Raw genomic sequence first — 22,097 nt, forward strand, 5'->3', positions numbered from 1 at the left:
CAGACTCCATGAGGGTGGTATGAGGGCCCGACGTCCACAGGTGGGGGTTGAGCTTACAGCCCAACACCGTGCAGGACGTTTGGCATTTGCCAGAGAACACCAAGATTGGCAAATTCGCCACTGGGGCCCTGTGCTCTTCACAGATGAAAGCAGGTTCACACTGAGCACATGAGCACATGTGACAGACGTGACAGAGTCTGGAGACGCCGTGGAGAACGTTCTGCTGCCTGCAACATCCTCCAGCATGACCGGTTTTGGCGGTGGGTCAGTCATGGTGTGGGGTGGCATTTCTTTGTGGGGGCGCACAGCCCTCCATGTGCTCGCCAGAGGGAGCCTGACTGCCATTAGGTACCGAGATGAGATCCTAAGAGCCATTGTGAGACCATATGCTGACACATGCACATTTGTGGCCTGCTGGAGGTCATTTTGCAGGGCTCTGGGTCAGCGCACAGGGATGGCGGCATTTGTAAAAGTGCGTGCAGGGGTAGGGATGGGGGAGCCTGGTGGCGGAGATCGCTCATTTGACAATCCAGACTACTGGCAGAGCAGGTTGTTCCTGAAGCCTAATGCTGTGAGCACGTAGGGAAGTGGACCTCCTTCATCAAACCTGAAGGGGATAGCTGCCTCTGTAGCTTTTCCACGTCCATTGAATTCAATGAAGGACCAGGAGAGGAGAGAAACCAATCCAAAGCCATCCAAATATCAAAAATATTTAAGACATATCTCTGTGTGCCATTTTTGTATTTTAAAGAGTGACTGACACTAAAAAGCTACTTCTTGTTTTAAAAATGGCCTATGTGGCATCAATATGAGTCAGAAATATTAATTCTAGTGTGAAAACAAAGTGTAAATCATAAAGTCAGTCTCGTTCAAAACAGAGCTTTGCGAGATGATAGGAACACATTTTATGTCACGGAATAAAGGGTACCGTATTAGTTTTCCTGGGGTTGGGTTTATTTCAATCCTGCCCACCATCAGTCATCAATCTGGAGGTTGTAATGCCCAGAGTCAATTTGATTTGACATTCGATATCTCTATGGGGCTAGATAGGGACCATCAGTAAATGGTACATGGGGCAATATTTTTTAAATATCAATAGCTCCAAATTTAAATGACTTAAAAACCTAATACAAACTATAAATTGTAGAAATTCATAAACAAATATTGAAAGCATTTAATGAGACAATTAAAAGATGTGCAATATGAAAAATCTACTTTGCCACGGTCACATACCAGCCTGCAGAAGCTAACTGGCAAAAGAATTTGGCTAGCACTAGCTATCTTAGGCAACTTTAAGACACAAGAACTGGTTTCAAGATATCTAGAAGGGTGAGTTACTGTAACTGTGTACTGTTTTGGTAGAGTGAATGTACAAACGCACATTTGTGGCCTGCTGGAGGTCATTTTGCAGGGCTCTGGCAGTGCTACTCCTTGCACAAAGGCGGAGGTAGCGGTTCTGCTGCTGGGTTGTTGCCCTCCTACGGCCTCCTCCACGTCTCCTGATGTACTGGCCTGTCTCCTGGTAGCGCCTCCATGCTCTGGACACTACGCTGACAGACACAGCAAACCTTCTTGCCACAGCTCGCATTGATGTGCCATCCTGGATGAGCTGCACTACCTGAGCCACTTGTGTGGGTTGTAGACTCCGTCTCATGTTACCACTAGAGTGAGAGCACCGCCAGCATTCAAAAGTGACCAAAACATCAGCCAGGAAGCATAGGAACTGAGAAGTGGTCTGTGGTCACCACCTGCAGAATCACTCCTTTATTGGGAGTGTCTTGCTAATTGCCTATAATTTCCACCTTTTGTCTATTCCATTTGCACAACAGCATGTGAAATTTATTGTCAATCAGTGTTGCTTCCTAAGTGGACAGTTTGATTTCACAGAAGTATGATTGACTTGGAGTTACATTGTGTTGTTTAAGTGTTCCCTTTATTTTTTTGAGCAGTGTATTTATAGAGCCCTTTTTACAACAGCAGATGTAACAAAGTGTGTACACAGACCCGCGAGCAACTGTGGCCCCTCATGAGTTCAGATTTTTTTAACCCCCATCCCGATCAAGTTGCCCATTCCTGATTTAGACCATAAAGCCCTATTTGGTTGTGACGTTTTTGCTTACGTAGCAAGAACATAGGAGGAGATTGGAGAATCGGGGGCTTGAGCAGCTACATGAAGTGGAGCTTGGTCAGAGATAGTCTTTTTTATTTTGGAACTTTTGTAAGTGTAATGTTTACTGTACATACTGTTTATTTCACTTTTGTTTACTGTTTATTTAACTTTTGTTTATCTATTTCACTTGCTTTGGCAATGTTAACATATGTTTCCCATGACAATAAAGTCCCTTAAATTGAATTGATATTACAGAAAGGAGGAGATAGGAATCACATTGGGCAATGAATGGAATAATGTACAACGCCCCACCCAGCAGACTGTCGACCAATCGCGTTCACGTTATCATGCTGCATCACGCGATTGCCAAACTAATTGTCACGCAATCCTTTCTCAAAGTCAGGGTATGAGTGGAGAAACGTGCCTATTTTCATCGAAAGTACGTAATCTCACGATTCCAAAGCTATACAATATTACAGAGAGCAAGTTATTTATCTCACATCTTTGAAAATATTTGTAATGTTGTACTTCTTGTTACCGAAATTCATGCTAATGTTGGGTTTTTGAGCCAGCGTCAGATTGACTCCCATTCACACTTTGAAGGAGAGCACTCCTTGTCCCAGAATCACCCAGAATGCACAGCGCAAACCATTGATCTCTTGAACGAGTTTACCATCTCCTAATAAGTATCTCTGGCTTGGTAGTGGCAGTACCTGTGTGAAACTAGCCACAATAAGGATTAACCACAATCGTGGACTCGACGGTTTGGCTTCAAAATAAAAGTACTCCATTGAAAGTAATTTAAACATAAATAAATAGTGGAATCTTTCCATATTTGGACTAGATAACAGTAAACAAGGTCGGAATGTAATTATATAAATTCACCAAAAGACAATTATTCATTAATTTGACACAAAAAAAGAAAAAAATCAGTGGATGTATTAGAATTGCATTGGTGGCATACTTATATGCAGTGTACAAATCAAATTTGATTTGTCACATGCGCCGAATACAAGAGGGGGAGACCTTAATGTGAAATGCTTACTTACAAGCCCTTAACCAACAATGCAGCTCAAGAAAATACATACTAAATGAACTAAAGTAAAAAATAAAATAAAAGTATCACAATAAAATAACAATAACGAGACTATAAACAGGGGGTATCGGTACCGAGTCAATGTGTAGGGGTACAGGTTAGTTGAGGTAATTTGTACATGTAGGTAGGGGTAAAGTGACTATGTATAGATAATAAACAGCAAATAGCAGCAGTTTAAAAACAAAGGGGGGGTTGTGAATGCAAAATAATCCGGGTGGCCATTTGATTAATTGTTCAGCAGTCTTATGGCTTGGGGGTAGAAGTTGTTAAGGAGCCTTTTGGATCTAGACTTGGCGCTCCGGTACCGCTTGCCATGTGGTAGCAGAGAGAACGTGGACACCAACGAATTTGAAACTCTCAACCCGCTCCACTACAGCACCGTCAATGTGAATGGGGGTGTGTTCAGCCCTCCTTTTCCTGTAGTTCACGATCAGCTCCTTTGTCTTGCTCACGTTGATGGAGAGGTTGTTGTCCTGACACCTCACTGCCAGGTCTCTGACCTCCTCCCTATAGGCTGTGTCATCGTTGTCGGTGATCAGGCCTACCACTGTTGTGTCGTCAGCAAACTTAATGATGGTGCTGGAATCATGCTTGGCCACGCAGTCGTGGGTGAACAGGGAGTACAGGAGGGGACTAAGCACACACCCTTGAGGGGCCCCCGTGTTGAGGATCAGAGTGGCAGATGTGCTGTTGCCTGCCCCTACCACCTGTGGGAGGCCATTCAGGAAGTCCAGGATCCAGTTGCAGAGGGAGGTGTTTAGTCCCAGGATCCTTTGCTTAGTGATAAGCTTTGTGGGCACTATGGTGTTGAATGCTGAGCTATAGTCAATGAACAGCATTCTCACGTAGGTGTTCCTTTTGTCCAGGTGGGAAAGGGCAGTGTGGAGTACGATTGAGATTGCATCATCTGTGGATCTGTTGGGGCGGTATGCAAATTGGAGTGGGTCTAAGGTTTCTGGGATGATGGTGTTGATGTAAGCCATGACCAGCCTTTCAAAGCACTCCATGGCTACCGACGTGAGTGCTACGGGGCGGTAGTCATGTATGCAGGTTAACTTCCCTTTTTGGGCATAGGGACTATGGTGGTCTGCTTGAAACATGTAGGTATTACAGACTCGGTCAGGGAGAGGTTGAAAATGTCAGTGAATACACTTAAGGGGCGGAAGGTAGCCTAGTGGTTAGAGCATTGGGCCAGTAACTGAAAGGTTGCTAGATCGAATCCCCGAACAATGCAGTTAACCCACTGTTCCCATCATTGTAAATAAGAACTGACTTGCTTAGTTAAGTAAAGGTCAAATAAATATATATATATATTTTTTTAACCAGTTGGTCCGCGCATGCTCTAAATACACGTCCTGGTAATCCATCTGGCCCTGCGGCCTTGCGAACGTTGTCCTGTTTAAAGGTCTTGCTCACATCTGCTACGGAGAGCGTGATCACACAGTCATACGGAACAGCTGGTGCTCTCTTGCATGCTTCAGTGTTGTTTGCCTCGAAGCGAGCATAAAAGGCATTTGGCTCGTCTGGTAGGCCCGCGTCACTGGGCAGCTCGCGGCTGAGTTTTCCTTTGTACAGCCTTACCTATTGATCATCGGTCCATGAATAGGGGCATCAGCCTACTCGGTGACACCCACAGATTACAATTCTGAAGAGTTTACACAAATATTACCATTGTTGCTCATATTTGGGAAATTTAACTGTGGGAGGTCACCTCACTAGATAGCCTATTGTGCGTATTGACGTTCATATTGCAATGTATAGCCTTACCTACGGATTTTGAAATGGGGTATCAGACTACTCAGTGTCATCCACAGATTACAACTGTGAAGAGTTTCACAAATATTAGCATATATTGACTAATTATCAAATCAAATCACATTTTATTTGTCACATGTGCCAAATACATCAGGTTTAGACCTTACCATAAAATGCTTACTTAGGAGCCCTTAACCAACAATGCAGTTCAAGAAATAGAGTAAAGAAAATATTTACTAAATAAAAGAAAGTAAAAAATGTAATAAATGTAAAACAATAAAATAACTATAATGAGGCTGTATACAGGGGGTACAGGTACAGAGTCAATGTGCAGGGGTACAGGTTAGTCGAGTTAGTTTTTACATGTAGGTAGGGGTAAAGTGACAATGCATAGATAATAAACAGCAAGTAGTAACAGTGTAAAAACTAAGTGGGGGGTGGGAGGTGTCAATGTAAATGGTCCGGGTGGCCATTTGATTAATTGTTCAGCAATTATGGACTTTTTTCAAATGTATTTAACAACTTTCCAAACTTGTTTAGCATTATCTACTTCAAATATGACATGATTCCATTATTTGTATCAGTTATTATCACTTTCAATTGGTGACTTGTATTTTGAAGTCGAACCGCAAATTCCACTATTGTGGCTAGCTTCACACAGGTGTCGGTCTTGGTGCCGACACATTAGGAAGTGTGTTGTAAAGAGAGTAGCTGTCAAGATGTCTGACAATGAAGAACAAGAACAGACTATCGCTGAGGACTTGGTTGTCACCAAGTACAAAATGGGAGGTGACATCGCCAACCGTAAGTGCCAGATCGGGGTGACTTGCATTTAAATGAGGTGACCTGCTCTTGGCGGCCTTTCGTACAACACCAGCCTGATGTGTAGGCACAGACACAACCATGTGCTTTGACATAGTAGGCGCAGTTTAGAAACGTGTGATGGTGGAATGGAAATTGGCCTAGCCCTGGTATCCCAGTCTAGTGCTAGCAAGCGGACTTCACGACGTTATTTTGTGAGCAAAATTCAGTAAGCCAGCTAGCTATGGTTAACGGTTATTTTGTAAAGGACCGTGAACATAACGGCTAGCTAGCAAAAGTTACCTACACATTAATTATCAACAGTCACACCAGACAATAGTAACCACTATTGTATTTGTTAGGTAGATGTAGTTAGGTAGCAAACGTTATTTTTTGTATTGTCATAATCTTAGTTCACTGTTTGGGGAGCTACAGTAGTTAACGGAATGTATGTTTCCATGTCAACCACACAGCTAGGAAGTGGCCTTGGGGAAATTTGGTTACTTATGTCAAAACAAAAACCAAGAAACAAAAACTCTATGCACAAAGATTACTTTTTAAAAAATGTAACAAAAGTGTTTATAAAAATACGTTTACTTGACGAACAATGCAAATGCAAAGTTTTGTAACAGAATGATGGTTTATGCTGTTTGTGCCATTATTCTGTTACCAAACTTTGCATCTGTACTGTTAGAAGTAAATTCGTTTTTGTAAAATTCGGTGGAAATTGTAAAAATGCTGGCTTGTGCATAGAATTGTATGGTTTGTTTAACTTTGCAATCATTTATTTTTGTTTGGCATACATTTAAAGTGAAAAATTTGCCTCCGCATAATTCTGTCGTCATGGAATTGCCACTTACTAGCAGTCATAACTAGCTAATTTAGCTAGTTCCAAGTAAAGTGAAATAGGTCTGGCTATATATGTGTACGTTTGTTCTGCCTAGCTGTAGTCAACTGAGACAATTTTACTGGGAAATGCTTAAACTTGTCAGGGAAATATTATTCCAACCACACATTATCTGGCTAGCCAGCTGCCTCACTGACAATTTGTTCACAGGTATTATAAATGGACAGCTAATTTCCTACCCAAAGCAAGTGGGCAAATTTTAAACTTTAAATGTATGCCAAACAAAAATAAATGATTACAAAGTTAAACAAACCATACAATTCTATGCACAAGCCAGCATTTTTACAATTTCCACCGAATTTTACAAAAACGAATTTACTTCTAACAGTACAGATGCAAAGTTTGGTAACAGAATAATGGCACAAACAGCATAAACCATCATTCTGTTACAAAACTTTGCATTTGCATTGTTCGTCAAGTAAATGTATTTTTATAAACACTTTTGTTACATTTTTTAAAAAGTAATCTTTGTGCATAGAGTTTTTGTTTCTTGGTTTTTGTTTGACATAAGTAACCAAATTTCCCCAAGGCCACTTCCTAGCTGTGTGGTTGACATGGAAACATACATTCCGTTAACTACTGTAGCTCCCCAAACAGTGAACTAAGATTATGACAATACAAAAAATAACATGTTGTTGGCATGACCTTAGTAGCTTTATGACACACAGAAATAGAATGAGTAGACGGGGCTCTTCATTCAAGTCAATGATGACATAATGGGTGGACTGGCAGCCATTTTGAGTGTAACCATAGCAGGAAGTAAAAGCAGGAAGTTTACCCTTCAATCTGTGCTGTGATTTGTTGAGCCACCTCAATTGACAGTACAAAAAATAACGTAGCATGTTAGGAGAATTGGGTTAGGTTAGCTAAAATGCCCCAAAATTCTACTGTTGACGATCATTTGACAAAGCTGTTTCCTTTCTAGACATGACACAGCTAGATCGGTGGAGGTGTTGAGCAGGAGGAGGCGCTCCGCAGACCATTTGTGTCCGGAAGTAATTTTGCCATTCAGTGTAGTGAATGAGCTCTGTAGAGTTGCTGTTTTCTCGTAACTTGTGACATTCCTGGATTACTCATTATAGTAAGTCAGATTTAAACAGATACGATAGTCAGTTTAACAAAAGGTTAATAGGATGACTACACCGCTTGTGTGTGCGAGCGTTGCAAAAATAAATTTTGAAATCTATATTGTTCAATTATTGCACCCACACTGCTCGCGCGCGCCAACGAGCGTCTGCGTTGCAAAGGGCTAACACGGACCCAAACTCGTGCACTATTGTGCATAAATGTATTTTGTCCCCCCACACCAAACGCGATCATGGCACGCAGGTTAAATTATCAAAACAAACTCTGAACCAATTACATTCATTTGGGGACAGGTCAAAAAGCATTAAACATTTATGCCAATTTAGTTAGCTAGCTTGCACTTGCTAGCTACTTTGTCCTATTTAGCTAGCTTGCTGTTGCTAGCTAATTTGTCCTGGGATATAAACATTAAGTTGTTATTTTACCTGAAATGCACAAGGTCCTCAACTTCGACAATTAATCCACACATAAAACGGCCAACCAAATCGTTTCTAGTCATCTCGCCTCCTTCCAGGCTTTTTCTTCTTTGAACTTATATGATGATTGGCTTCCAAACTTTCATCGTTACCATGACGACCGACAACACAGTTCGTCTTTCAATCACCCACGTGGGTATAACCAATGAGGAGATGGCACGTGGGTATCTGCTTCTATAAACCAATGAGGAGATAGGAGAGGCAGGACTTGCAGCGCGATCTGCATCACAAATAGAACTGACTTCTATTTTAGCCCTTGGCAACGCAGATGCTTGTTGGCGTGCACGGTGTAGTCAGGGTATAAGGGTACATAACTGTACATAGCTGGCGGTGTTGGCAAAATCACTACTTATCCCATCGAACCAAGCGAGGAGAGGCTGCTCGTTGTCACAGTTCCAAGACCAGTCAGAAACATCCAGCGCCAATGATGCCGGTGGATCTCAAAACTGAACTTGGATTAAGTAGCAATGATATCCTTCACCACCGTCATCTTACGACATCTCGAACCGGTCATGACTATTCAATAAAACAAATACTTTTGAAGTTTCTTTACAGCAAATTTCTTATTTACATAATTATATAACTAGCAAAGGAGTTTTGAAGTCGAGGGTGGAGTATTTATGAAGTTTGGTAATGAGGACGGAAACTAGCATAGTTCAAATGGGAAAACGAGCTTAGCCTTAGTGTGCATGTGTGCCCATGCGCACCTGGCTAATTCAGTAGACAGCTTTAAGTTTTTATGCACTGATATCAGGAGCTGGCAGAGAAAAGTTTGATTTAAACAATTCAGAGACTGAAACAAATATATCAGATTACCTATATTTAAGGAAAGCGAATGGGTATACAATATCGAAATCCGCTGTAACTGTCAATAGTAAAAAAAATCAAAAAATAATAATGTTTGAATGAACCCTGAATACAATAAATTAACGATGAAGTAAATTCCGGACACGGTAGACTCCTCCTCCTTACCCCTCTATGGACAGGCTTCAAACTGACCTCAGGCCCAGGGTCATGATTCATACCCCAACATTGAACTCAGTTAAATGGCAGCTGATTCATCATGACATAATACAACCATGATGACATATTTGGTCTCACTTCTACACTCTTTTTCACCTCTCAAATGTCTCATACCTCTCCACCTCCTATTCCCCTGCCCTCTCGCTCTCTCTAGAGGCCCTGCGCATGGTGATTGAGGCGGCCAAGTCAGGGGTGTCTGTGCTCAGTCTCTGTGAAAAGGGAGATGCTCACATCATGGCAGAAACTGGCAAGGTCTTCAGGAAGGAAAAAGACTTGAAGAAAGGTAAAGGGCCGGGGTGGAAGGGGGGTAAAAGCTGGGTGAGAAGTGCAAGCGGAATAGGGTTACAATTGTTCTTAATGTTTAAACTGCAATTTTTTTAAATCATTTAAACGTTTAAAGGAAAAGAAATATCTTAAAATGACGTGAATTTACTATTCAGATATGATCCTGCGTATGACCGCTAGGGGGCAGTACAGTTCAATCTACCGCAGTCCTTGCTACTTACAGAAGACGCTCACTTTACTGCTAGTTAATGCTGTTTTAGGTTCCCTGCTGTGTCCCTCTCCTCCATGTGCTCAATTGTCAGTGCATGTCCCACTTTTCATTAATGTGATGGCTCGTTGCAGTGATCTATGACGGCGTGTTCATAGACATCCAACAATCTGCTGTTAACACCACGTATGGTGTTTGAGAGCTCGCGCTTTGTACTCGCAGAGCAATCATTGTATAATTTCACCATCCAGGTCATTACATTTTTTTCTACATAGCAGCTTGTAGACTGGTTCTAGATATGCCATCAGGGCAGTGAAGCCGACATTCTCTACCATTGACAATGGATGCATATCAACTGCAATAATTTCTGTAATCAGTGCTGTGATTTTCTCACTCCATGGTGCCTCCCTTTCAGATGATGGTTAAGTATTTCACCTGTATTGCCACTGTAGCTCAATTCCACCTTGCACAGTTTGTATTTATTTCACCACCTTCTCATTTAACTTCTCAAAGTATTGCCATACAGGACTTCAATGCTGTCCCTTCCCTGCCTCACTCTGCCATTTTGATAACTATTAACCGCAATGAGGTGTGGAGCGCTTTATATCCTTGGCAAATCATTTGAAAGATGCATATCTCCTACTAACGTTACAGAATTGTTGCGTTAGGTATTTGTTTAATTTCTATTTTCCCTTAATGATGATAATAATCGGCTATGAAAAGCCAACTGACATTTACTCCTGAGGTGCTGACCTGTTGTACCCTCGACAACCACTGTGATTATTATTATTTGACCCTGCTGGTCATCTATGAAAATTTGAACATCTTGGCCATGTTCTGTTATAATCTCTACCCGGCACAGCCAGAAGAAGACTGGCCATCCCTCACAGCCTGGTTCCTCTCTAGGTTTCTTCCTAGGTTCTGGCCTTCTAGGGAGTTTTTACTAGCCACCGTGCTTCTACACCTGCATTGCTTGCTGTTTGGGGTTTTAGGCTGGGTTTCTGTACAGCACTTTGTGACATCAGCTGATGTAAGAAGGGCTTTATAAATACATTTGATTGATTTGATTGATTGGGACCTGTTGGTAGTAGTTTTTTTATAACCGTTAACTATCCCAATGTCGTTTAAACATTCACACCCCTACTATGTAGTTATAAGAGACAGGTAAGACTGTTGGTCCTGTCTCCCATAAATGTTTATATAGGGCAGGTGGTTCAAAGCCATGCTTTCTTTTGTGAGGGGGACAGTATGTTGTCATACTGTCTCCAGATCAGAAACACATGCCACACATTCACAATGGGCCTGAACATGGCATGAGTTATTGAATATGTCAGTGAGATGACAGAACTATGAGGAGTGATATTGGTTGAAAAGAGGGACATTATTTGCCATCAGTCAGGTCTCTCATAAACACTGAAGATTATTTTCAATTGAAGATTTGGTGGTTCTCTCTTCCCTCTTCCAGGAATTGCCTTCCCCACCAGCGTCTCAGTCAATAACTGTGTTTGCCACTTCTCTCCCCTGAAGAGTGACCCTGACTACACACTTAAAGATGGAGATCTGGTCAAAATGTATGAACCTCAATCTACAGTAACGTTACCCCTTCACTCTGTGTGTCTTCAGTCTCCCAAGTATGTGTTGTTTGTTATCTTGTTTGCTGTGTTCTCATGCATCTGATGGGGTCTCCTTGGCTGTTGACTTGTCGTCTTCGTTAGGTCTCGTCTCCCTGTATGTCTATGTGCCTGTATGTCTATATGGCAAACGATAAGTAAAGATTGGATTACTAGCCTTGTTCATCTGGTATTGGTGTCTAATTGTCACTATTACCATTGTATAGTTGAACAAGCCTTTTCATCTTAGTTGTTGGATTGCCACTTTTGTCATCTCTCTGTTGACCCTCCCTTTTCTGTCTTCTGTCAATATAAGGATGTCACTGTCTGGAATATTGTGAGTGTTAAAGAGCCAACTATACTGAACAAAAATATAAACGCAGCATGTAAAGTGTTGGTCCCATGTTTCATGAGCTGAAATAAAAGATCCCAGAACTTTTCCATACACACAAAACGCTTATTTCTCTCAAATCTTGTGCACAAATTTGTTTACATCCCTGTTTAATGAGCATTTCTCCTTTGCCAAGATAATCCATCCACCTGACAGGTGTGGCATATCAAGAATCTGATTAAACAGCATGATCATTACACAGGTGCACATTGTGCTGGGGACAATAAGTGGCTTCTCTAAAATGTGCAGTTTTGTCACACAACACAATGCCATTGATGTCTCAAGTTGAGGGAGCGTGCAATTGGCATGCTGACTGCAGGAATGTCCACCAGAGCTCTTGCCAGAGAATTTAATGTTAATTTCACTACTATTCATCCGTCGCAATCACCTCATGTTTCAGCATAATACTGCACAGCCTGATGTTGCAAGGATCTGAACACAATTCCTAGAAGCTGAAAATGTCCCAGTTCTTCCATGGCCTGCATACTCGCCAGACATATCTCCCATTGAGCACGTTTGTGATGCTCTGGATCGACGTGTACAACAGCGTGTTCCAGTTCCCGCCAATATTCAGCGACTTCGGCACAGCCATTGAAGAGGAGTGGGACAACATTCTACAGGCCACAATCAACAACCTGATCAACTCTATTCGAAGGAAATGTGTTGCGCTGCATGAGGCAAATGGTGGTCACACCAGATACTGACTGGTTTTCTTATTCACACCCCTACCTTTTTTGTTGTTGAAATCTGTGACCAACTGATGTATATCTGTATTCCCAGTCATGTTAAATCCATAGATTAGGGCCTAATGAATTTATTTCAATTTGGTCATATGAACTCTCAGTAAAAACTTTGAAATTGTTGCGTTTATATTTTTGTTCAGTGTAGATGATTATGCCAACCTATGTTGTATTACTGTAGGGCTGTGCCATTCTCTGAATCTGTTGAAAAGTCATATTTTTCATTAATATAACAAAAGGCTGGGTGTATCCTTCACTAGCAATGTCATTGTCATGGGTGCTGTCTTTGGAATACATTATGACCCCCCCCTGCAGTATGGTTGTAGGTGAACAAGCCATATCCTCACTTGACACTTACCATAATATAATCACACAAATTAGACTGTTTAATTTATCTCTGACCTTGTCTTTTCTGTCAGTAAACTTTTTCCCATTTGATCTTTGGAAGCACAACATGACTGCCATTTTGTCCTTCTCTAAATGTATTTAATCATCTCATCTATATGTCCTTTTACACAATGTCATAGATATCAGCAACTGGTTTTGTATTTGTATTTTATTAGGCATCCCCAGCTACTCTTCCTGGGGTCCAAACACATCAAGACACTTACATTACACAAGATATAACAGGTCATCATAACATCGCTACACCACTACATGGTTGGCATAACGATTTCTGAATGTCTGATGAACTTCTATTTCCTTCATGACTTAAACATTTCCATCTCTCCTTTTCTCTTATCCTCTCCATCTCTGTCCCCTTTATTTCTGCAGTGATCTTGGAGTCCATGTTGATGGCTTCATCTCAAATGTGGCTCATAGCTTTGTTGTGGGAGCTACCAAGGTATGTACCGTTATGACCTAATGACTTGGAATTCTTAAGCCCTCATTGAAGAGATATATTCTGGAGGATTGAAAATGACCTCATTATTTTTTTGCCTCCCGTTTTGGACCTGACGTATAAATGTATGGCTCATGCATGCATAATAAATTATCTACAGGCCTCTCCCAGCAGAAAAAAGGAACAGAATCCTTACATTCTAACCTGCCATAATTTAGTGCATGAGATCTACTTGCTCATTTCTGTCATGCAGTGAACGAACGTGCGCTCTGAAGCAAGTGGGATGAGTGGCTGCATGCGCTTACCATTAGTTATTTTGATAACAGCGAAAATACATTGAATGCATGATAACTTCCTTGCATCAGAAGTTAGAAAGCCTCCTGAATTAGAAGTGAGATCTATTGGACCTAGGTAGTTGTTTAATTTCTTTCAAAGCATTTCTCTGCAAACCAGAGAATGCTGTGGGCTAAAGATGCCCTTGTAGCCACACAAATACATTAGCAGGTAATTGTCCACCCGATCACAAACACTGTACTGACAACCTTTAGTTTCTAAATGGTGTGGCTGGTGAATTTTGGAACATATTGCACAATAGGCTATAAGGTTTTTACCTTGTGCGCGTCCATCCGTTTGTCCCATTCGCCAATCATGACACAACACGCATGTTGATGCGCTCGAGAAATGCATGCTTTCACCCACTTTTTAGACAATGACATTGAGGGTAGAGCCGGAACGATACCAGTATCTCGATACTGGCAAGGAAACAAAACATGAAGCAGAAGGTACTTCTTTAGGAAAACAGCCCTAATGTTGGAAACAAACATTATGTTGTCATCCAGAGTCACATGTATTTATTTTCCAAGCACACAATATTTTACATACAGCAGGTTTTTAAAGGACCAAAGAGTTTGGTCTGCTTCGTGTTTTCATTACAGCCCCAGTTTTGGAGTGAGCCCAACATGCACACCACAGAATTTTTTTTACTCTCTTTGAGCACACGCTACAGGGGCTTGAGAACAATGACGTGAGGACGTTGTACACAATTGTGCACAATTTTCGGGATCCGTTTTGGCTCGTGAGCACTACTTTCACAACTACTGGCTGAAATTATACAAAACTTCCAGAAAATATCTTTAAATCGCCCACATTAACTCCTTCAGGGTTCTGGCATGTGTGCCTAAATATTTTTGCTGTGCGACCACCAGTGTGCTGGTAAAAAAGTTATGATTTTAGCTTTAATATCTCAAATATTTTCCATTTAGCTCATAATTGTCTTTGTGTACTTCTACCTTTTTTCAATTAAGGTGCACGTGCTCCTTGAGAAAAAAAGAAAGAAAAAAAAAGGTCAACGTAGCGCCCTGACCTTACCTCTGCCTTGTACATGTAGGAGGCGCCAGTGACGGGGAAGAAAGCTGATGTGATAACGGCAGCTCATCTGTGTGCGGAGGCAGCCCTACGTCTTGTCAAGCCTGGCAACCAGAACTCAAAGGTGACAGAGGCTTGGAACAAGATCGCTCAGTCATTCAAATGCACAGCCATCGAGGGTGAGTGCCTTCACTAGTTGAGGCAGAAAGTCAGTTTTGCCCAGAGAGTTGACTCTGATTCATGGGTCTAAGATAGTGAATCAACGGTTTTAGCTGACCGTTTACATATAGACGTGTTGGTTGTTTAGCAACAAAACCGATACTTGCGCAACTATGGGGCAAAACAGACTGGGTTGGCATAGATTGTAGACAACATGTAAACTATAGTTAGTCTCCAAATGTTTATTGAAAACAAATGCATTTGCACAATGAGCACTTGTCTCTCAAATACATTGTTACAGTTGTTGGTTAGCTAGCTCGTGAATTTTAATCATTAGCATTGACATGAAATCACTCAAAACGCCTCACAACAAGACATAGTATCAAAACATGATAAACTAGCTGAAATGAGCCACCTAAAATTCCCCACATGGCAGCTTATTGTAATTGTTGCTAGCCATCTGACCGTTCAGAATGATAACAATGCATGGCTTCCGTCCCCATCATGCACAACACAAGCATCATTTTCAGGACATTGTCAGCCAACCAGTCTATGAAGTTAACTGTTGTGTGACTGCAGTAAAATGTGGGGAGAAAACTGTTGCAATGGCTTTGTATCTTTTTGTTTAAGGTATGTTATCTCATCAGCTGAAGCAACACGTCATCGATGGAGAGAAAACCATCATTCAGAACCCCACAGACCAGCAAAGGTACATTAACGTCCAAGCACTTGAACACATGTAGAGAATAGTGCTTTGATGAAGTGCAGTACCACGAAGGCAGACAGCATGTTGCGTTTATATTTTTGTTTTGTATAAAAGTAAGTCTGGTTCACATCTAACAGCTGATATAAGAAGAGGAGACAAAACTAGCCAGTTTTTGAATTTTGTGTTGTGGAACTGAAGACGGAATGGCCGGGCATTCAAAAAGACAAGAAGTGAAGTTGAGTCAGTTTCCGTACTAACATGGTCTCTTTACACCGTGATGAAACATTGTTGCTCCTTGTTTCAGCAAGGTACAGTATTGTAGCAATCATGGAAAAACATGCACCCAATGGATTACCAAAAACAGGGCACACTCTGACTTCACAGAGAAATGTCAGCAAGTTAGGCTAGCTAACTCCAGCTAGCTAGCTATCCCCTCTGCTAGCTGTCAGTCAGCTTGGCTAAACAGTAAACACCGTTTCTGATTTGAGTCCAAGGCAACGCCTAAGAGCACATGCAGTCTGGAGCAGCACATGCAGTCATGAGGAGAACGATTTTTGTTGTTGTTTTTTGCTATTCGAACAGTTATAACGGTAATTTGGCCGATCCAAAATTCCATGACCGTCACAGCCCTAGTCACTAGGACTGAATGATAAATGACATGTGAGTTGCTCTGATTGGCTACTGTTGATGCCCATCTACAGGAAGGACCATGAGAAGGCAGAGTTTGAGGTGCACGAGGTCTACGCTGTTGATGTGCTGATCAGCACTGGTGAAGGGAAGGTGAGAGAGCGAGGGGGGGGGATCCCAATGCCCCCATGCAGTAACATGGATAGAAAAGGGCAATATTACTTTGAGTCTGAACTATCCTTTTTTTTCTTTTTTTCTTTTTCTTACCTGGCTAAATGTGACTGTCCAATACTGATGTTTCTATGCTCCTGTCCCCTGCCCAGGCCAGGGATGGAGGCCAGAGGACCACCATTTACAAGAGGGACCCCAGTAAGCAGTACGGGCTGAAGATGAAGACCTCCCGCATGTTCTTCAGCGAGGTGGAGCGACGCTTTGACGCCATGCCCTTCACTCTCAGGTAGGATGTCCTCATATTAGAAGTGTCAGAGAGACTTGTTATAACCAACCGCATCAACACCATAATCTTATCATTAAAGTCATAGACTTTTTTTTCATCAACCATCTGATGCTGTGAGTCAGGTGCTTTGACTGTCCATTGGAGACCTCCTCAGCTAACAGGTGTGTCTTGTTCCTCTCCTCTCTTCAGGGCGTTTGAGGATGAGGCCAAAGCCCGCCTGGGCGTGGTGGAGTGTGCCAAACACGAGTTGCTACAGCCTTTCAGTGTGCTCAATGAGAAGGAGGGTGAGTCTCTGCATCTTTCTTTTCCTATCCTCTGTACACTGTTTCTTTTTTCTAACTACTTGTCTCATTATCTCTCTCTTTGCTTCTCAGGAGAGTTTGTGGCCCAGTTTAAGTTCACAGTGCTGCTGATGGCCAACGGCCCCCATAAAATCACCAGTGGACCCTTTGAGCCAGAGCTCTACAAGTCAGAGCACGAGGTGCAGGATGCAGACCTGAGGGTAAGTAGGGCTTCCAGCTGGCTCCCAGCCCATGGCCTCAGGCAACCTGAATGGCTCTTCACCGCTCATATTACATGAATAACTATATTAATGAACAGGGACTTGCACCTCAGAGCCTACACGTAAAGTAACTGCATCATGGTATGAGATGGCATCTGAGGTTTTGACCAGTCTATTTCCACACTTAGCAGCTCTGTTGTGGCTCTCTTCCTTGGAAGAGATTTCTTGATTGACAGCAAACAATTCCTCTTTCTCCCCCAGACTCTACTACAGAGCTCAGCCAGTCGCAAAACACAGAAGAAGAAGAAAAAGAAGGTATTTGATATGACAATGGTGAAAAACAAATTAATTCATAACATTCTGTTTGCTCTCTCCATTCTTAAATCGGTGCCTTGCTTCCTCCCTCCTAGGCCTCCAAGACTGTGGAAACCACTACTGGACAGCCAACCGAGGAGAGCAACAAGGCTGCAGAGTAGATGCCTACCTGTCTTCAGCCACACTGACACATACACACACACGCACACACACACCATATAACAAACTTAGAAAGTGAATCTAAATCTTCCCCAACTGTTAGCTCTTTTTGACCCTCATGTCCTTTTCTAGTATTTGGCCCATTGAATACATCTGATAGATTTGGAGTTGAGCCTGTTTGGAATGCTCTCAAATCTGTTGATTTGTCAAAACAAATTAGAAGTTTTGTTTTGATTAACTCAATTTTAACTGGATGATATTTGTTGGAAAATAATAGTTGGGTGCCAGTCACACTTTTAAATAATTCCAAACCCAAATGAGCCGACTTCGTACTTCTATTGTACATGAATGAGACTGAGTTAGCAACTCAATCTTTTGGCGCGAATCATATTTGGTTAAAGCGTTACAATTATTCAAACATGACAGTATTGAAAGGTTAAAGCACAGAATTTCGAAGACAGAATTCTTGCACCAACACCTGAAGAGTTACTATTATGGGAACAAACCCTGCTATACTTACTGGCCCCCCTATTTCCTGGTAGGGGATTTTTAAGGGAATGGTGCTGTTCAGTTTAAAAATCCATTTTTATTTTCAACAATAACTAATTTTTATCAACCAAATGAAACATTTTAGTGGAGCTTTTAAACAAAGTGTCTTCATTCAGAACTGCTTGAAATCATATTTTATGCAAATCTGTTTTTCAACTAAATGAGAGCATGTCATTAAATGGCAAGAAGCTAAATTGACAACAGTAGTACATGTTGAGATGTACTTTTTAAAGCATAACCAGTATCCAATACTTATTTGTACCTAATGAAATACAATTACCTTTTAATATGTCTATGTTATTCTCTGTTGGAAGGTTCCAACAAAGCTATTGAGTCATGATCTGATCTGCACAGATATGAGTCAACATTACATATTAATCATGGTCCCCTCTCACATATCTGACAGTGAAAGCAGGCAATACGTAAATTGTTGTAGTAGCAAGAACAGAAAGATTTTAGTGACAGGAAATAAGTTGCCGATGTCTGTCAACATACAGTTCCTTCGGAAAGTCTTCAGACCCCTTGACTTTTTCCACATTTTGTTACGTTACAGCCTTATTCTAAAATGAATTAAATAAATACAAACCTTTCAGCAATCTACACACACTACCCCATAATGACAAAGCAAAAACCGAAACCCCTTATTTACAAAGGTATTCAGACCCTTTGCTATGAGACTCTTATTGAGCTCAGGTGCATCCTGTTTACCTTGATTATCCATGAGACGTTTCTAGAACTTGATTGGAGTCCACCTATGGTAAATTCAATTGATTGGACATGATTTTGAAAGGCACACACCTGTCTATATGAGGTCCCACAGTTGACAGTGCATGTCAGAGCAAAAACCAAGCCATGAGGTCGAAGGAATTGTCCGTAGAGCTCTGAGACGGGATTGAGTCGAGGCACAAATCTGAGGAAGGGTACCAAAAAATGTCTGCAGCATTTAAGGTCACCAAAGAACACAGTGGCCTCCATCATTCTTAAATGGAAGAAGTTTGGAACTACCAAGAATCTTCCTAGAGCTGGCTGCCCGGCCAAACTGAGCAATCAGGGGAGAATTGCCTTGGTCAGAGAGGTGACCAAGAACCTGATGGTCACTCTGACAGAGCTCTACAGTTCCTCTGTGGAGATGGGCGAACCTTCCAGAAGGACAACCATCTCTGCAGCACCCCACCAATCAGGCCTTTATGGCAGAGTGGCCAAACGGAAGCCACTCCTCAGTAAAAAGCACCTGACAGCCTGCCTTGGAGTTTGTCAAAAGGCACCTTAAGACTCTCAGACCATGAGAAACAAGATCTGATAATACCAAGATTGAACTCTTTGGCCTGAATGCCAAGCATCATGTCTGGAGGAAACCTGGCACCATCCCTATGGTGAAGCATGGTGGTGGCAGCATCATGCTGTGGGGATGTTTTTCAGTAGCAGGGAATGGGAGACTAGTCAGGGTTGAGGGACAGATTAATTTAGCAAAGTACAGAGATCCTTGATGAGAACCTGCTCCAGAGTGCTCAGGACCTCAGCCTGGGGCGGAGGTTCACATTCCAACAGGACAATGATGCTAAGCACACTGCCAAGACAATGCAGGAGTGGCTTCAGGACAAGTCTCTGAATGTCCTTGAGTGGCCCAGCCGGACCTGAACCTGATCGAATATGTCAGAGACCTGACAATGGCTCTGCAGCAACGCTCCCCATCCAACCTGACAGCTTGAGAGGATTGCAGAGAAGAATGTGGGAAACTCTCGAAGTACAGGTGTGCCAAGCTTGTAGTGTCATACCCATGACTCGAGGCTGTATTCGCTGCCAAAGGTACTTCAACAGAGTACTGAATAAAGGGTCTGAATTCTTATGTAAATGTGATGTTTCAGTTTATTTTTTATAAATTAGCAATTTCTAAAATCCTGTTTTTGCTTTGTCATTATGGGGTAGTGTATGTAAATTAATGAGGGGGGGAAATAATTTAATCAAATTTAGAATAATGCTGTAACCTACCAAAATGTGGAAAAAAGTCAAGGGGTCTGAATACTTTCTGAAGGCACTGTATATTACTTTAGACTGCACAGGCATAAAGCGTACACTATATATACAAAGGTATGTGGACACCCCTTCAAATTAGTGGATTTGGCTAATTAAGCCATACAATCTCCATAAACAAACATTGGCAGTAGAATGGCCTTACTGAAAAGCTCAGTGACTTTCAACGTAGCGCCGTCATAGGATGCCACCTTTTCCAACAAATCAGTTCGTCAAATTTCTGCCCTGCTCGAGCTGCCCCGGTCAACTGAAAGTGATGTTATTGTGAATTGGAAACATCTAGGAGCATCAGTGTTAAAGTGGTAGGTCACACAAGCTCACAGAACGGGACCACCAAGTGCTGAAGCGTGTAGAGCGTAAAAATGGTCTGTCCTCAGGTGCAAAACTCCCCACTGAGTTCCAAACTGCCTCCTGAAGCAAGGTCAGCATAAAAAAAATGGTTTGTCGGGAGCTTCATGAAATGGGTTTCCATGGCCGAGCAGCCGCACGCAAGCCTAAGATCGCAATGCCAAGTGTTGGCTGGAGTGGTGTAAAGCTCGCTCCCGTTGGACTCTGGAGCAGTGGAAGCGGCTTCTCTGGAGTGAAGAATCACACTTCACCATCTGGCATTCCGACTGACAAATCTGGGTTTGGTGGATGCCAGGAGAACGCTACCTGCCCCAATGCATAGTGCCAACTAACATTTGGTGGAGTTGGCATAATGGTCTGGAGATGTTTTTCATGGTTCACCTTTGGGATGAATTAGAACAACTACTGCGAGTCAGGCCTAATTGCCCAACATCAGTGCCCGACCTCACTAATGCTCTTGTGGCTGAATGGAAGCAAGTCACTGCAGCAATGTTCCAACATCTAGTGGAAAGCCTTCCCAGAAGAGTGGAGGCTGTTTTAGCAGCAAAGGGGGGGACCAACTCCATATTAATGCCCATGATTTTGGAATGAGATGAACAGGTGTCCACATACTTTTAGTCATGTAGAGTATATAATTGATGCCTGGACCATTCAGTTTCACTTTAATCAGAGGTTTCAGATTATATATAGGACTAGGACTGGGGAGGTGTGGTGAAAAATAACATTTGCTTGATAATATTTAAAAGGAAACTTACATGGATGGAAAGTGTGCCTCATTTTTCTATTACAAACAGTACCCATAGACTTACGTGATTGTAGACATGCCTGAACACAGCTGAACGCAGGTATATAATTCCAACATAAAATATGATTTCAATTTCAACGATTTCTGCCTACATCTCCCAGTGAGCAATGAGCTGAGAAGTGGCGATTGAATATGACGTTGCGTTTTGTTCTATAAAGGCCCTCCCCTTTCTTCGTCACGTCCTCTTTCAATTTGGTGTCTTCGCTGTAGAGGTAAGAAACATTGAATTATGTCCCAAAACAAATCCAACTGAATCGGTAGTAATTGTTTGCCATCCATTACATCCAATAACCTTGTTATCTTTATTTGCAGACACATCTCCACAAGATGAGAGCAAAGGTGAGTTGACTAATATCTAACTCCGTATTAGCGGGTTTTTGTTTGGCTCATTGTCACTAAGCAGTGGCTAGCTACCTAACGCTATACAAACATTTCTCTAACGATAACGTGCCTAAATAGTTGGCTTTCTATATTGTATTATGCAAACATTGTCTGTATCCAATATTACATTAAAGGGTAAACGCTTAATTGGCGGAAGAGTTTTGAATGTTGGATATACAATTTGCTTCATCCATGGCGTATTGGTTAACGTTAGCTAACTTGACCACGTTGGTGAACTAGGTTTCACGGCCCAATGCCGCACAAGGTACTATCAATATTACTTGTAATGTATTTTGTAGATTTCAGGAATGGCTTATATTAACAGGATAAATGATACTGTTCACCAGTGCCATGCCTACCGATT

The 22,097-nt window shown here is 42.0% G+C and overlaps 1 protein-coding gene across 3 annotated transcripts; it reads left to right on the forward strand.

The window, feature by feature from the left end:
* The first annotated feature begins 5,597 nt into the window (after positions 1 to 5,597).
* LOC139542638 (proliferation-associated protein 2G4-like) lies at positions 5,598 to 18,457 on the forward strand. Of its 3 annotated transcripts, none has more exons than XM_071348313.1 (12): positions 5,598 to 5,765; positions 9,409 to 9,537; positions 11,213 to 11,318; positions 13,263 to 13,332; positions 14,717 to 14,873; positions 15,484 to 15,562; positions 16,261 to 16,339; positions 16,510 to 16,643; positions 16,833 to 16,927; positions 17,018 to 17,145; positions 17,407 to 17,460; positions 17,556 to 18,457. In XM_071348313.1, the coding sequence occupies exons 1-12, from the start codon at positions 5,681 to 5,683 to the stop codon at positions 17,619 to 17,621; spliced, it is 1,182 nt and encodes a 393-aa protein (XP_071204414.1). In that variant the 5' UTR covers positions 5,598 to 5,680; the 3' UTR covers positions 17,622 to 18,457. The 3 variants fall into 3 exon arrangements, with proteins under 3 accessions (XP_071204414.1, XP_071204432.1, XP_071204424.1); XM_071348331.1 differs by lacking the exon at positions 5,598 to 5,765 and adding an exon at positions 5,822 to 5,991; XM_071348323.1 differs by lacking the exon at positions 5,598 to 5,765 and adding an exon at positions 5,822 to 5,977.
* The last annotated feature ends 3,640 nt before the right edge of the window (positions 18,458 to 22,097 follow it).

The sequence above is a fragment of the Salvelinus alpinus genome, chromosome 2 (assembly GCF_045679555.1).
Source record: "Salvelinus alpinus chromosome 2, SLU_Salpinus.1, whole genome shotgun sequence".
Taxonomy (NCBI): Eukaryota; Metazoa; Chordata; class Actinopteri; order Salmoniformes; family Salmonidae; genus Salvelinus; species Salvelinus alpinus.

Excerpts from the sequence above, each read along its gene's own strand:
- LOC139542638 (XM_071348313.1), top strand. The coding sequence starts at position 5,681 with ATGTCTGACAATGAAGAACAAGAACAGACTATCGCTGAGGACTTGGTT. Across the intron at positions 11,319-13,262 it reads GATGGAGATCTGGTCAAAAT|TGATCTTGGAGTCCATGTTG; the intron begins GTATGAACCTCA and ends TTATTTCTGCAG. Across the intron at positions 15,563-16,260 it reads AACCCCACAGACCAGCAAAG|GAAGGACCATGAGAAGGCAG; the intron begins GTACATTAACGT and ends GCCCATCTACAG.